Consider the following 17,442-nt stretch of genomic DNA (forward strand, 5'->3'; position numbering starts at 1 on the left):
GGTGCCCTTTTTTTTTTTTTACTTGAGCACCTGTCCCTCTAAATGTCTGTGCACGCCACTGGTTGAGTGGGGGTGTGTGTGTGTGAGAGAGAAGTAGGGGCCATTTAAAAGGCAGACATGTTTCAGCTGGTGCGTAATCTGTATGGACCAAAAATCAGATACAGATGTAGTCCACACACTCTCCCACCCCACATCATACACACATCTGGACTGGAGAGGCCACGCCTGTATGACAGAGCACCCTCCTGTCTGTACAGCCAAGAACAAGTCTATACACTGGTAAACAAGAGTATACGCACGCACACACACACACACACACACACACACACTGCAGGCTTTTCCCGTCATCTCTCACGCACGCACGTGTGTGAGAGTGTGTGTGTGTGTGCGCACAAATCCGCTTAAAGCCCATGAGGGTATATGTCTTCATAAAATGTCAAGAACTGTACAACTGGGGTGGGCTTAGGACGGTGCTGCCGCCTCTTTTTCTAGAAGACAATCGGCTTACCCAGAAGAACGCCATCTGTCCCATGCTGTCCATCTACACATAAAACGTCCAGTGGTATCACGGGACTGAAAGATACATAAATGATTTCCTTTTCCGAAACGCAGACCGTTCTGTGTGATGTTGATGTTTCTTGGCAACAATCGGGTGCAATTCCTTTCCTTCCTCGACTGGCGGTACAACTGGCCCGAACACTTCTGTTCCTCCCCGTAATGACTTTACATTATCCCTTTAAGACCGGGAACGCATCTGTGTGTGTCATTTTAAGATTTATTTGGGCTATTCAAAAATAGCAGATATACAAGCTCATAGCGCGGCACCGAGTGCCGCGCTACGAGCTTGTAGATCTGCTATTTTTTGAAAAATCTTCAATTTTTTTGCAAATATTTAAATATATTTCTTTTTTTAAAAGGGAACATTTGTAACTCGGATCTTTGCTTCATGGGGGTCCCCTGGAACTAAATATTGAGATGGGGGGTCCGTGGCCAAATAAATCATTTTTGGGGGTACAAGAAAAGGTTTGAGCACCACTGATATTATAGCAACATAAGTTGTTCTGAAAACGGTTAGGATTTAGAAGACATTTGTAGAATCCCCCAGAACCAAAGATTTGAGTTACAAACGTTTAAAAAATATATATATTCAAAGATTTGCACACATTTTCACGTATTTTTTCTCCAATAATAGCAGATCTACAAGCTCGTAGCGCGGCACTCGGTGCCGCGCTATGAGCTTGTATATCTGCTATTTTTGAAGAGCCAAAGAAAAAAAGAATGACACACAGATGCGTTCCCGGTCTTAATGGGTTATGGCTGTATAATGTTGCCGCAGAGACATCTCAAAACACAACCGCTGTGGCGGTTTATCTTTCCCGACTCTCAGCTCATCTCTGCACATGCATACTTACTGCTATCCGAGGGGGTTTGTGCACCACATCAAAGATTTACCCTCTTCTGGCCTGTGAGGTTGGCCTGAGCTGGCCTCCTCTCTCTGTGTGTGTGTGTGTGTGTGTGTGTGTGTGTGTGTGTGTGTGTGTGTGTGTGTGTGTGTGTGTGTGTGTGTGTGTGTGTGTGTGTGTGTGTGTGTGGGGGGGGATACCGAGGCATTATTGAGCAAACATTAAACGAGGCTACTATGTGCAGTGGAGCTGAGCACGGGACCATTTCCGAAGGCGTCGGAGAGCTGATTACAGGGGGAAGAGGTGGATGTGTGTGGGGGCGGGGGGCGTCATGCACCTGTAGCCTTGCTGCAGCTCCTGTGTGTCTGTGGAGGGAGATCTCGCGGCCTATAGGGGGGGCATTTCCTCAAACATCATCCTCACTTTGGCCTCGCCTGCCTTGCTTGCTCGACTGCTTTTCCCTGTGAAAACCCCTCTGCTCAGTGGAGCCCGTGTGCCTATGGCAGCCTGCCAGCCCGGGTTGGGGTGGGGGGGGGGGGGGGGGGGGTTGGAAGGGGAGGGGAGGGGAGGTGCCATGGTGGAGGCTGCCGTAGAGCAGTGGTTCTCAAACCTTCTCATGTCAAGGACCCCCAAATTGACACTTAATAGCCCGCGGACCCCCATTTGAAAAGATATGCCAGGGACCCCCATAAGAGAAGATTTTTACGGCTCCAGCTGTGATTTTCAACCATTTTAATTTCAAGGACCCCCGGTTTGACACTGCATTAGGGCTGCGGACCCCCAATTAATGGCATTTCTAGCCCTGGAACCCCAATTTATATTGTAAAATCAATGTTAATTTAACTCTGAGAGTGCTCAGAGTTCTGAGAGTGCTCAGAGAGTGCTCAGAGTTACAGACCCATAGGGGTCCATTTGGTTCAAAACTATCTATCATTTAGCTGGGGACCCCTTGGAACTCCCTCAAGGACCCCTGGGGGTCCCCGGACCCCACTTTGAGAACCAATGCCGTGGAGGCTAGGAGAGAGTGATGGATGGGTGAGGAACAGAGTGGTTGTAGATAGACGAGGCAGATGCAGGACTGAGAGAGGAGCGTGAATGAAAGAAGAGGACTGAGAAGAGGACAGATGACATGACATTATCTAGACTAGAGTGGATAGAAAGAGGTAAGAAAGCAAATACAGTGGTACTGATGCTAGCCCCTCTCTTTGAAGCAGGTAACAAAGAAACTACAGCCAGGGGTCAACTCTACTTTGGAACCTATTGTAATAGGTTGTGTGAGCAATCATGAGAGTGTTTATGCGCGACAACATGGCTCGTAAAAGGGGGCACGGTGGCGCAGTCGGTAGCGCCGTCGCCTCACAGCTAGAAGGTCCTGGGTTCGATTCCCGCCGGGGACGCTGTGGGCGCTGGGGGCGTGTTCTCTCCTCCGCGTCATCAGCGCCCATACCCTAGGTGGTAGTGATGAGCGGGCCGACCCGTAACCCGCAGGTCCCGTGGGTCAACCCGCGGCGCGGGTGGTCGACTCAGGATTTCAGAGGCAATTATGCGGGCTGCGGGTGAGCGGGTAGCCGCTCTCACACGCAAAAAAAACAACAACAACCCTATTTTGAACAACATGCTTGTTTATTTAGCCCATGACAATGTTGTGCTACTGTAGACATTTAAAGCGACTTGGGTCGCTTTAAAAGAGCTTTAAAAGAGCTTTAAAAGAGCGCTATATAATATATATATATATATATATTCCCACTGCGGGTCGCGGGCGGGTTGAGCCATAGATTTATATATGGGTTCGCGGGGCGGGTTGAGGCGGGTTGGGTTCCGTGGCGGGTTGGGGCGGGGCGGGTCATGAAAAAACCCGACCCGCACATCACTACTAGGTGGGGTTGGCGAAAGGGCCTTTCTGTGTGGAGTTTGCATGTTCTCCCTGTGTCTCCTAGGGTAGGTAACCTCACAAAAACATGCAGTAATCCTGGTCACTATACTGCCTCCCCCTGGCCAGCCAGGGCGCCTGATGGAGGGGAAAGGAACTGGTTGGAATAACGTGTTCCTTCCACGCGCTACGTCTAACCAGGGAACCTCCCCCCTGTCGGGTGATAAGAAGCGGCCTGCTTGCTCCTCATGCATGCATGAAGGAGGCATGAGCTTCAGCTTGGGCTCTCCCTAGGCTGGCAGAGGGAGAGTAGCGCCCAGGATTACATAGGCAATTGACACTGGGTGAAAAAATATGGGTTACAAAATCGTGGGATATAAATAATAATACTCACTTCCTCAACCAGTCGGCGATGTCCTTGGCTGTGCCCCCGTAGTTTTCAAAGTGGTGAAGAAACTTCCCCTTTCTAAAAAAAAACACAAGAAAGGGATCTCTATAACATCTGGCAGGAACGCTCCATCACTGGAACTGTGGAAGTCAGAGAGACAGTGAGGAAACCACACTAATGCAGGTCATGTGTTTTGCAGTGGGGGGGGGGGGGGGGAGAAAAACTAGGAATCCAAACACAGCAGGGAAGCAGAAACATGAACAGAGCCGAGTTAAGACTGCCCCCAGCTCTCTCATATCCTTTTTCTAAATCCAGAGAATACTGTATGAATACTGTAACGCTACGACCCCGGAAAGCAGGGTCAAACCTTTTTGGAAACGTGACAAAACTGTCTCAAAAACCTGAAAGGAAAGGCAAACAAAAAGGCTCAGACTGAAAGTTCAACTATGACAGATTTCTTACCCCATCTTTTATTTTATAGGAGATGTGTGCCAAAAAAGCGCATGCGATATGACAAGATATATTGCACTGGCGCCATGAATTAGAAATGAGTGGGAAAAACAGCGCTTCAACAGTGTGCGAAGAAGTGTGAGAAGATTCAGATCGCCTGGGAGAAGCTGAAAGAGAGAGCCTGGCAGGAAGATTTTCATCAAAAAGGTAATAACTTTCATTATCGCCTCGGCTCTTTCTTGTTGCGTGGAATGATACTGGATAGTGGACGTCGTGGTCAGAAAGAAAAGCCAGAGAATCACTGTCAAGTTTTTAACTGTCGCCGGGACAGTCGCGACCCGGGAAACACAGAGGGCAATAAGTCCCGTGGCGACTGTGCTTGAGATGGACACTGAACGGTGCTAGTTGGTACAGTATTAAAATACATCTCGGATTTGGAGCTTAGATGGAAGATTTTCCGTTAACCTGCTGCTTTATCGCCACGCTGCTTAGGCAATCATCCACCATCTTGGTGGATCATCTTGATCGGCATTAGTTTTTTACCTCGCGCTGGAAAACACACACAGTGTGTGTGTGTGTGTGTGTGTGTGTGTGTGTGTGTGTGTGTGTGTGTGTGTGTGTGTGTGTGTGTGTGTGTGTGTGTGTGTGTGTGTGTGTGTGTGTGTGTGTGTAAGAACACTGACTCGTGTGAATGTCAAATAAATGTACTTTACTGCATTGTTTCAGCCTGCATTTGAAGTTAAAGGAAACCGGGCAAGGACATTGGGAAGTTGAATTACAGTTTGAATCTAGTGTAGCCGCCGTGTACACAAGACCGACGACGCTGTTGAACTGGGGTTGCAACAAGCAGTCCGTCATCCCAAGACAAAGACGAGGTAAAAAAGACCTTGAGCGCTGGCTGCCTCTCGGAGCAGGTGCAACGGGGCAGATAACTCCAGCGGTGTTGATGCCGATTTCGCCCCGCAGTGATTAGCCCATGTTTATCAGTGAGGGGCTCATTACTGAAGCCAATGGGCCCGGATGGTCGTTAGCTTAGGCCGGCACTGACACTAATGTGCTCGCGGGCTAACAGACTGGCTCTGGCTCAGACACACATGCTCGTACTTAAGTCTCTCGCACACACACACACACACACACACACACACACAAACACAGCACACGCACACACACACCAACCACAGGGGCACTTAATCAGCCCCAGTCTAATTAAAAGGCCAGTCTGGAAGGGGAGAGCGTTTAATGTGGAGATGGGGATGATAGAGCCGGTCCAGGAAGCCTGAGTGGAGAATGAGTGCTAACAACACAGGTTTTCAAAGGCGGGCCTCCAGGGGGCGCTGGAGGGGGAATTGGAAAGGAGAATAAATGAAGAAAAAGTATAAATAATGTACTTTGAAATATGCACTTTTGAATACTGTATTTATAAAATACTTTTGGAAAAAAAAATTATAGTAAGTACTCCAGTAGTTTAACTCGAGTACAATGTTGACAGAGAAACTTTCACTTGTAGATGAGTAATGTCTGAGCAGGAGTATCTATCTATACTTTTGACTGGGTTGAGTACTTTGTCCCAACACTGGTGGGAGGTGATGCCTGCATGCATTAACACACATCCCGCACGACCATTCCTGTTATCCTCCTGCTGTGTTATGCAGTCAGAAGAACCTGGGTGTCTGAAGTGGCCACGACTGGTGCTTACAGCGGCAAGCGTCTGAGGGAGGGCTGAGTAAGAACCGGAGACTTAAAAGTGAGACGGATGAGAGAGCGGGGCAACTCACTCGAAGTAGCAGAAGGTCGGGTAGCCCTTGACATCGTACTCCTGCTTGAGGCCATCAAATTCAGCGGGGTGCACGTTCATGCCCGCCAGCACCTAGCGGGTGGGGGGGGGGGGGGTGGGGGTGGGGGTGGTTTAAAGAAGATGGACGGAGAGGCAATAGTGAGATGGAGGGGATGAAGGGAATAGGAGACGGATAAGAGGATAGAGAGAGGAGAGAAGAGAGGAAGGTCATCAGTACAACTTGCGTAATTAGAGATATAAGGATGGATTACTCTGAATAGGAGAGCAGAAATGGATGCTGAGGTGAAGGCAGTAGTCAAACATCAATTATCACTTATGCCATCAATAAGGAACCCGTCCATCAAATAACTATTTGTTTGGAGTTTGTCCCCATATGCCTATATGTCCCCCGATCACGAGTCGCGACCTGTTTTTGCACTGCTTCTTATTGATGGTGTAATCATCATTACACTGTAATGTCATCTCTTTGGCCTACTGTAGTCTTGTTCCTCCTGTATCAATCATAAATAACAAGAGACGACGAGAGCTAAAAACAGCAAAACGTTTGCCCAAGCGTGTTGGAAAGTTAAAAATGATTTTCTTCTATCGTTTGATCTCTTTCCCCTTTTCACCCAATTCAGTCGTTGAACCGATTCCCAATTGTCTCCACGCTCGGGTGTCACTGCTAGTGCTAATGCCCACAGATGGTCATGTGGGAGGGTATACAGAGTAGACAACCACATCTCCGCAGAAGGATACACAAAGGCTCATCCTTTTCCCCTGAAATATTAGAACCAGGAGGGTATAATATTGTTTTTGAAAAATACAATTCCAGGTCTATCATAAGGATTGCTGCCAAGAGATTGAGCCTATTTTCAGTTAGAGGCCTAAATATTATCTACATTCTATAATATCCTGCAGTAATTATAAGCAGCTAAAGTACATCCTACAGTATATCAAAGAAACAGTCAATTTCTTACCAAATTGCACTAATTAGTTTGGGTATCCAGAACAGATAGGGGATACAATTTCTAAGTACAACCCAGAAATGGTCAAATGCAACAACAAAAAAATGCACCCCAGCGCTTTGCTCCCTCAGGGCTCTAAATCTGATACGATGCACCACTTCAGACATGGCCTTAATGCATTCCTAAAACTATGATGGTGGTAGAAATGTATGCAACGACCTGGATGTCCGCTGCTCATTGTTTCTCTTCTCATCACTGATAATTGGCTTCCACACAAGCATGCATGCACAAAAGGCACACACACACACACACATACAGAGACAAACAATCTCACACCGTCATGAAGTGTGTCTGTATATATTGTATGCATGAGCGCTTATGTGCACACACAGTGCTGCGCACCTCGGTGCTAATCGTGCCCATTATGTTAATCTCCAAAATGAGGGGCTTGAACACAGTCAGCCTGCTTAAAAAAAACAAAATAAACGAAACTCAAACAAAAACACGTCTAATTATCTTTCCATTCATTTCCTGCTCCGTGAGAGGCAAATGGGATGTGCCAATCTAATTCATTGTCTCCTTATCCAGCTGCCTCTCTCTCTCTCTCTTTCTCTCTCACTTTACATTAGGCCAGGGTTTGATTTGTAAAAAGATGAAAGAGGGAGGGGCATTGTCTTAACCCATTAAGACCTGGAACGCATCTGTGTCACTTTTTGATTTGAGCTAAAAAGCATTATTTTACACTTTGCCTATTCAAAAATAGCAGATCTACAAGCTCATAGCACGGCACCGAGTGCCGTGCTACGAGCTTGTAGATCTGCTATTTTTGAAAAATCGTGAAAATGTGTGCAAATCTTTGAATATATATAGTTTTAAAGCGAAAATTTTTAACTCAAATCTTTGCTTCTGGGGGGTCCCTGGAACAAGATGGGGGTCCGCGACCAAACACATATCATTTTGGGGGTCCTTGACATGAAAAGGTTTGAGCACCACTGATATAGAAACATTTTCAGTATTTTCAGAAAACTGTTGGGAATTAGAAGACATTATTTTGTAGAATCGGTTTAAGGTCTTAATGGGTCAACAAATAGCGAGAATAGCTAACAACGAGCTTGTAGATCTGCTATTTTTGAATAAATCAATTAATTGAAAGGTTTTGACATAAATTTGCCCAGAATAGGGACGCCAGCTGGTTGTGGTTCACATAACTTTTTAATTAAATTGTTGGATTGTAACACATATCAAGTCTATATTTCCTTTCCCAAAAGGATTGTATTTTAATTCTGAACAGAAGCAGGGATAAACCATATCCCTAACAGCAACACCAAATGAATGACCAGAGGGGGTCTCTCCCCCCACCCCCTCCCACCCCCCACAGCAAATCGAACTCTGAGCTCCCTCTCATCAGCCAGGTGTTTATGAACACGAGGACTTTGTTTTCCAAGGCGGTTCACGCCGAGTGCCATCGATCTTGATCCAGGAGGCATCCTGCATCTCTCAAAGTGCTGCTCAAAGATCATTTCATCGTCTAGCAAGCAACAGAGCAGACACACCTAATCCTCCCGCGTCTTCGGTTTCACCCTTAAAGGTGTTTAGGTGACCGATGAGAACGGGGAGCGGAGGAAGCAGGGGATGGAACGCGACTCCGCGCATAGCCTCTACGTGGTCTGAAGAGGCATTTAATCCATTAAGACCGGGAAACTCATACGTGTGTCATTTTTTTGATTCCTTTGGCTATTACAAAAATAGCAGATATACAAGCTCGTAGCGTGGCACCGAGTGCCGCGCACAGAGTGCTGTGCTATGAGCTTGTATATCTGCTATTTTTTTGAAAAATTGTGAAACTTTGTGCAAATCTTTGAATATAATATATTTTTTTTATTTAGTTTTTAACTCAAATCTTTGCTTCTAGGGGATTCTAAAAAACAGTTTATTTTTATTAGTATTATATTGCTATAATATCAGTGGTTCTCAAACTTTTTTCATGTCATGTTGTTCCAGGGACCCCGCAGAAGCAAAGATTTGAGTATATATATATATATATATATATATATATATATATATATATATATATATATATATATATATATATATATATATATATATATATATATATATATTCAAAGATTTCCACACATTTTCATGATAAAAAAAAAAAAAGCAGATCTACAAGCTCATAGCGCGGCACTCGGTGCCGCGCTATGAGCTTGTATATCTGCTATTTTTGAATAGCCCAAGAAATCTAAAAAATTACACACAGATGCGTGTACCCGGTCTGAATGGGTTAATCCATGAAGAGATTAGACTATAATAGTGGCTGTAGTTTTCAGTATTAAGTAAATCATGCGGCTCGGCATCGGATAAGAAGCCCATCTGATACCCCTGCCACACTGTAATAGACTTAACAGTTGTAAGAGAGAAAAAAAGAGTGCTGGGCGAGCGTGCAGGCTTTTAAATAAACTGCTGCAATTGTGCTGGTGGGTTTATAAAAGCCAGAACACACATGAAGCACAATTTAATTCCAGTAGTGTGGAGAGGTGCTGGATAATGCTTAGATAGATCATCCCAATGTTTAAACAAACAGAATGGGGCCGAGCTGTTTTAAAGTAAATGAGAACAATGAAAACATATTAACCTATTAAGACCTGGAACGCATCTGTGTAACTTTTTGATTTGAGCTTAAAAAAAAGCATTATTTTACACTTTGGCTATTCAAAAACAGCAGATATACAAGCTCATAGCGCAGCACCGAGTGCTGTATGAAAAGTGTAGGTCAAGTTACTTTCAAAATGTAATGTATTGCATATTACTAGTAATATTATTATTATTATTTTTTAATCTTAAATTTTTATCCCACGATTTTGTAACCCCTATGTTTTACACCCAGTGCCAATTGTCTATGTAATCCTGGGCACTACCTTCCCTCTGCCAACCTAGGGAGGCCAGGGCCGAGCTCATGCCTCCTTCAATGCATGAGAGCCAACTGACCTTCTTATCACCTGACAGGGGAGAGTTTCCCTGGTTGGACGTAGCGCGTGGAAGGAACACGTTATTCCAACCAGTTCCTTTCCCCTCCATCAGGCGCCCCGGCTGGCCAGGGGGAGGCAGTATAGTGACCAGGATTACTGCATGTTTTTGTGAGGGTACCTACCCTAGGACACACGGGGAGAACATGCAAACTCCACACAGAAAGGCCCTTTCGCCAACCCCACCTAGGGTATGGGCACTGATGACGCGGAGGAGAGAACACGCCCCCAGCGCCCACAGCGTCCCCTGCGGGAATTGAACCCAGGACCTTCTAGCTGTGAGGCGACAGCGCTACCGACTGCGCCACCGTGCCCCCATTTTACTAGTTATTACCAGGCTATTACTAGTAATTTTTAAGTAATTCAACCATCATTTTAAAGTAAGGGTACTTTACAATATTACTGCGAAGTTACTCATTAGATTACCTTTGAGTTACTTATGTCTAGGCATTCGAAAATGGAAAGCTCAGCAGACGATTTGAATTGGTAAATACATGCGAAGGCGTTTCCAGTTCAAATCTGACCCCGAGCCAATCAAACAAAGCTACGGGAAAGATAACTGGAACAAAAAAAAAGGTATGACAGCTTCTGAAAACCTGGGACTACGAACAGAGCCGTTTTCACCGACTTACGTATTTTCCTTTGGTCTCTGTGGCTGCTTGTTGAAAAATGGGCTGCATTCTCTTGCACACGCCACACCCTATCGCCCAAAAACACAAGGAGAATAACAGTTATTACAGGGGATGTCAGTGGATCCTTCATTCACAACACATCAATACAAAAAATGACAAAAGATTGTGGTCCATCGGGGGAGAGGCTTCCTATGAATATGTGCTTGCTGTGTGGTAACTGAAGTGAGGGAGGGATGGGCGATATGACATTTCTGGACGATATCGATGTCCGATATAAGAATTGCTGTTCTGGCCAATAACTGATGTCGATATGATCGCATTCTGTATTAAAAAAAATGAATAATGATGTTGTCCATTCTGAAAAAGGCATATAAAAACTGAAAAGCAATGCCTCTTTATTCCAAAACTAGGGTTGCACCGTTATTGAAATGTTGGCCCATATCCCAACATAAACAGCTTGAATTAAGTATTTTTATTTAAAAATGTTCCAACTTGTTGACCCTTTTGAAAGCTTCCCCAGAAAACACCGACTCTGCAGCCTTCATCATAACAAAAGGCCTTTTCAGGGCTTTTCATGACACTCTTACTGAACATCATTGAAAATGTGAGAAAACATGTAAAGCATATTTACAAGAGAGCCCCTTGTTCCCAATAACAACCTGTGAACTATTGACCAACACATGATAATGCAGGACTCACAGGGGGCATAGAACATCATGAGGATCGGCCTCTCCTCCCTCTTCAGCAGCTTTCTGAAGTCCTGAAAAAATGATGGACAGGAGAGAGAGGTGTGTGAGAGAGAGAGAGACAGACAGACAGACTCCATCAATACGAGAAATATATTTAACCCATTAAGACCGGCAGAAGCATCTGTGTCATTTCTTGATTTGAGCAAAAAAGCATTATTCTACACTTTAGCTATTCAAAAATAGCAGATATGCAAGCTCATAGCGCGGCACCGAGTGCCGCGCTATGAGCTTGTAGATCTGCTATTTTCGAGAAATCGTAAAAATGTGTGCAAATCTTTGAATATATTTTTTTTCGAGCGAACATTTGTAACTCAAATCTTTGCTTCTGGGGGGTCCCTGGAACAAAATATTTTGAGATGGGGGTCCTTGGCCAAATACATCATCATTTTGGGGTCCTTGACATGAAAGAGTTTGAGAACCACTGACAAAGCAACATACGTTTTTTTCAAAAACATTCTAGAAACAGACATTTTATAGAATCGGCCTCAGGTCTTTAATGGGTTAATGCAGCAGCCACAAAGTAAAAGTAGGAGAACAAGAACCATTCCTTTGTGGAAGGATGAATTTCCTTGAATTGAATAAGATTGTGAAAATATGAACTGTGTGCCGTGTCACCAGTTCCAGTACAGTAAAACAAAGGGACACGTCGCAGGCAAGTACACTCACTTTTGGGGAGGTACAGTATATGATTAAGTACGCTATGTGTAAAGGAGACTGAGGGAGACTTACTGTAACTGAGGTCAAGAAAGATGTGCGGGTGTGTGTGTGTGTGTGTGTGTGTGTGTGTGTGTGCACGTGCGTGCGCATGTGTGTGTGTGTGAGAGAGAGAGAGTGATATAAAATCTCACTGACACAAAGCCAATAGATAATAAAGAAACATAAATGGCAGTCAATCTTTTAGTTCCCCTCTCACTACTGGTTTATAGATTTTTTTAAGAATTGTTTTTAATGAATTCTGTCAATTCATATTTACAAAACGTTCATGTAATTTATACTTGTCCATACCCTCATTTTTGTCCACCATCCATCCAGGCTAAAGGCGGTTACACACCGGCGAATATGCGAATATACGCAAAATTCGGACTCGTTCCGAATAATTAAAAGACACTTTTTTCGCTCCGCGAAACTGGTGTGGAAGCTTGCATTGACTTTATAAGGTTTTTTAAAAAAAACGTATTATTCGCATGAAAAAAATCGCCCCGGTGTGTAAGGACCTTAAGGGTCCACGACTACACTAGATCCCATAGCCTGCGGGAACCATGACTACGGATCCCATAGCCTGTGGCAAAAATGCTAATCGACAGCTTAAATTTGGGAAAAGTGAAGAATTGGCATCCTCACTCCCTGCATACAGTATGCCAATGGCCAATGCACATTTGCAATTTCAGATCGATTGGTCAACGCACTGAGGAGGACAGACAGAATGTTTTATACACACAGACACACACACACACACACACACACACACACACACACACACACAAAAGCTATATAGGCAGTGGTGTAAAGTATCTAAGTACATTTACTCAGTAGTAAATGTACTTAGTTAGTACAAGTAAAATTTTGAAGTATTTTTTACTTTACTTGAGTATTTCCAATTTTCAGTACTTTTACTTCTACTCCACTACATCTCAGAGGCAAATGTTGTACTTTTACTCTACTACAATTATTTGAAAACTTTAGTTTTCATGCGACGCGATGCGACGCGTTGTGAGCTTGTAGATCTGCTATTTTCAAACATTAGTACTTTTACTTTTGGTACTTTTAAGTATATTTTCATATGTTTTCATGCGACGCGATGCGACGCGTTGTGAGCTTGTAGATCTGCTATTTTCAAACATTAGTACTTTTACTTTTGGTACTTTTAAGTATATTTTCATACCAATACTTTTTTACTTTTACTCAAGTAACATGTTGAACACAGGCCTTTTACTTGTAACAGAGTATTTTCATATTGTGGTATTGCTACTTTTACTTAAGTACAATCAATATCCGAGTACTTCTTCCACCACTGTATAGGTAGGGCGAGGAAGCAATTGAGATTATCGATCACACAGAATGACCTCCCAGATTTCTTATGCCGAATTTGTTCAATTCTGATACCTTTTTGCCCAGCAAAGCTTGAAAATAAATAAGCAGACATAGGCACCATTTTGCATTATTATCAGCAATAGCATATAGTCTGTGTACTGTCACCTCACCACATCAGCAAAAAAAAAAGAGACAATTCTGCTTTGGACAGCAGGGAGACGCTGCCATCCTCTTCCTACTCCCAGGAGGAGGAGGGGGAGGAGGAGGCAGGCACTCTTTCCTCCATTACTTGATACGTTTCTCCTCCTCATCATTAACCTGCATGAGCTCAACTACTTGCTGAAACTTATAGTCAGCACAATCTTCTGTCGACACCTTGGAAAACAGCCTCGAGGCACAAGCAGAGGAGCAGGGAGAGAAACCCGCATTGTCGGTTAAATTAGACAGGCTTTTCAAAACATTTTGTCTCATTTCGGTGCGATTGTGTGTGTGCGTGCACGTGTGTGTGCGCACGTGTGTGTGTGTGTGTGTCTGTGTCTGTTTGTGTGCTCAGCCGGTGGGTGTTATTGATACGAATGCCACCTGACCTGACCACTGGAGTGCTGTCTGTCTGAGTGTGGGGATTGGGGAAGCTTTGATGAAGCCCTGATGTATTGCTTTTATGTGTGGGTGGTTTCATTATTAAGGAATGAGACGGCGTCAAACTATAAACAAAAAAACAAAACAAAAAAAAAAGCCCTGCTCGGTGAGATAAGGGAGAGGACAAGTGGACACGTCACTGCACTTCATTGTCATCTTATCAACAGCACACCATGCAAACACACTAATCCAAATGTGTCCCTTCTTGAGAGGAAGTCAAAAGGCCAGCGAATACCTCTAATGATTTAGACGTAACCGGTGGTCACATCCAAAGACAGCCGCGTGCATTTCTGTGCACTGCACTAGGGGTGCAGCGGTTTTCGGGTTTAAAACCGAACCTTACGGTTCGACCTGCACGCAAGGTTGCCAGATCTGCTTATAATAATTTCCCCGCAATATTTCATTTGAAAATAGCCGATCTACAAGCTCGCGTTGTGAGCTTGTAGATCTACTATTTTCAAATAGCTGATGTATATGTTAAAGTGCTCATGTGGCCCATAGTCGCTTCTTTTGGGCTGGTTTTCCTAGACCTGGTTGCTTGTTTCTCTCACAGAATCTGCACGTTGCAATATGCCTTTAACTGATTCACTGCCAATCACGTAGATCTACGCGAACCTATTTAAAGCCGCCACGTGCCAATCGCGTAGATCTACGTGAACCTAAAAAATATATATATATATATTTATTTATTTTTCTCAATTTGACCCAAAGACCAAGGAGATATGATTTTTCGAAGATCTAGACTCCTATCCACTTCCTTGTGGACAACTTAAAACTTAAAAATTCTGTATCTCGGCTCCTGAGTACTTTTATTTTTTCAATGAAAAACTCTGGCACTGGCTAAAAAAATATGAAAATACCTCTGGCAGTTAATGGGTTACACATTGGGTGCCAAAAACGTATATATACGTTTTTGCAAATTCACCCTCTGAGTGCCAAAAACGTATATTTACGTTTTTGAAAAAAAAAAAGAAAAAAAAAAGTTTATTTTTTTTTATTTTTTTCCTTCACAGCACCAGGAGATATCACTCCTACAAGATTTAGACTCCAATCCACCTCCTGGTTAACTTATGACTTCAAAAGCCTGTATCTCGGCTCCTGTGTACTTTTTTTTTTACAATGTATTTTTGACTATTTTCAACTGGCTGCAACTATGGAACGGATTACCGAATGTTTTTAATTTTTTTCCCCCGATTGTACGAGACCTCTATGTGTGTAATGAGGGGATCACCGTGAGGACGGTGATCACTGAAAATATTTTGTGACTACTTGAAAAAGGTTCAAAAATGGTAAAAAATCCCGGCACTCAACGTATAATATTTTAATAAACCTCTGGCACCCGAAGTGTTAAGAACCGCAGTTTTTCGGTTTTGCAAGAAAAGAAAAACGATCCACAAGCATCACGACACATTGGGAGCCTGTAGATAGTCTATATTCGGCGGGTGACACCATTGGATTAATTGTGGTCCTCTCCACTCGTGGCAGGAGCTCATTAAAAGTTATTATTTCCGTCAGCCCAGTCCCAACAAAGTACTCCATGGCTGTAGATTAGGAACACTCGTTGTAATCGTTGTAAAAAGCACACATCCTTAAATGCCGATGTTTAATTGCCGTGAACTAAACTTTGAAGCGATGTTTTTCTTTGCGACAGCATTTCCCTCTATTCCCTGAACATGTGACGTAAGGTTCATTTGTTTTGCCTCGAGCATAATAATGAAAGTAAAGTCAGCGATATAAAGGTAAATGTTTTCTTTGAAAATAATGAAAGGCATAAAATACTGGAATGTGTCTGAATAGAAAAACATTTTTATTGTGAATAAGTAAAATAAAGAGAACATTTTATAAGTATTTTCTCTATATATATATATATATTTTTTTTTTTACTGTACCGAAATTGTGACCCAAAAACCGCACCAGTGGTGGAAAAAGTACTCAAATGTTTTACTTAAGTAAAAGTATCAATACTGCACTGTAGAAGTACTCTTACAAGTAAAAGGCCGGAATTCTAAATTTACTTGAGTAAAAGTACAGAAGTATTGGCATCAAAATGTACTTAAAGTACCAAAAGTAAAAGTACAAAAATGTTTGAAAATAGACGATCTACAAGCTCACAACGCGTCGCAAAGCGACGCGTTGTGAGCTTGTAGATCTGCTATTTTCAAATAGCAGATGTATAAAATAGGGCTAAAGTGGTTAATGTCTGTTTTGTAATATCATAATTTATATCTGAAAAGTAACTAGTAACTAAAGTTTTCAAGTAATTGTAGTGGAGTAAAAGTACAATATTTGCCTCTGAGATGTAGTGGAGTAGAAGTAAAAGTATTGGAAATACTCAAGTAAAGTACAAATATCTCAAATTGTACTTAAGTAAAGACCTTAAGTAAATGTACTTAGTTACTTTCCACCACTGAACCGCACCATGGGCTAACTGAACCGTTGCACCCCTACACCGCAACAGGGCGTTTCACTTACTTTCTCCGTCTCTACGTGGGCGACGTCTTTTGCCTCCAGGTTCTCCTCCCACAGCGGGGGCCCGGAGGGGTCTTTTAGGAACGCCACCATGGACTGGAGAAGGATGGGGGGGGGAAACAAAAAGAAAACCGTTCTAATCAGATCTTGTCAGATGCACAAAAAAACCCCACAGAGCATCGTCTTGTAAACAGCAGCGTGTGTGAGGATGATTTACACAGGTTGCCTTGAAGGCTCTCCTCCAATGCAGCGAAGGTGCGTCTTCGGGCTGACAGATGGCAGCTCGTATACACTTAAAGTGTTCTCTCATCCACAAGGCATCAAAATCACTTCCCCATCACTTTGAGGATTAGTCTAATTACTACAGTGAGTAGTACAGTGGATGGAAGTACACTGGGCTTTATCTTTTCATGTGTAACCAATGATGAGTAATGTGTAAAAAAGTATGACTCAATTAATGATTGTGAAGTGGTTTACATTACACTGACTAGAGGGAGAATAACGGCTGAACGGACGGGTCAGGTACTCTTACCTTGAACGTAGCGGGCCTGTTGTATTCTGTGTGAAACGTTCCATCTCTGCAAGACAGAGAGAGAGATGCAGGAGTATAGGCAAAGCGTCAACACAGTTGTAAGTGAACGCATAGGGAGTCGGTGTCAAGGCTGTTAAAGGTATGGAGGAAAAGTAGACTAGTTTGACAGGCAAGATGACTTTTTTCTGGTTACGGTACTCACTTGTAATGCAGGAGATCCGCCCCTCCACTTTTGGAGCCCGGGTCTGCCTTCACTTTCTTGCAGAGTTTACGACCCTCCCCGTCTCTGACAGAATGAGAGAGAGAGAGAGAGATGTCAGAGGGTTGGCTGGGTTCTTATGACTGCATTACATTCCGTCCATCATGTCTCGCTAATAAGATGTACGACATGATGTAGGCTAGACGACCTTGATTAGCCCATTAAGGCCTGAGGTTCCGATTCTACAAAAATGTCTTCTACATCAACTTCAAAACAGTTTTCTGAAAAAAACTTATGTTTCTATATCAGTGG

At 43.5% G+C, this 17,442-nt stretch overlaps 1 protein-coding gene across 1 annotated transcript in view; it reads right to left on the bottom strand.

Annotated features, from left to right (window-relative positions):
- Window positions 1-17,442, bottom strand: part of pdia5 (protein disulfide isomerase family A, member 5) — a gene marked incomplete at its 5' end in the record, with an annotated part of 112,361 nt that overhangs the window by 31,956 nt on the left and 62,963 nt on the right. The window contains 7 exons of the mRNA XM_080412224.1: window positions 3,668-3,739; window positions 5,887-5,978; window positions 10,512-10,579; window positions 11,211-11,271; window positions 16,403-16,495; window positions 16,932-16,977; window positions 17,134-17,217. Coding sequence (XP_080268350.1) covers window positions 3,668-3,739; window positions 5,887-5,978; window positions 10,512-10,579; window positions 11,211-11,271; window positions 16,403-16,495; window positions 16,932-16,977; window positions 17,134-17,217 — 516 coding nt within the window. The remainder of the gene's footprint in view (window positions 1-3,667; window positions 3,740-5,886; window positions 5,979-10,511; window positions 10,580-11,210; window positions 11,272-16,402; window positions 16,496-16,931; window positions 16,978-17,133; window positions 17,218-17,442) is intronic.

Source organism: Gymnoscopelus braueri (genome assembly GCF_963280865.1).
Source record: "Gymnoscopelus braueri genome assembly, chromosome: 18".
NCBI lineage: Eukaryota > Metazoa > Chordata > Actinopteri > Myctophiformes > Myctophidae > Gymnoscopelus > Gymnoscopelus braueri.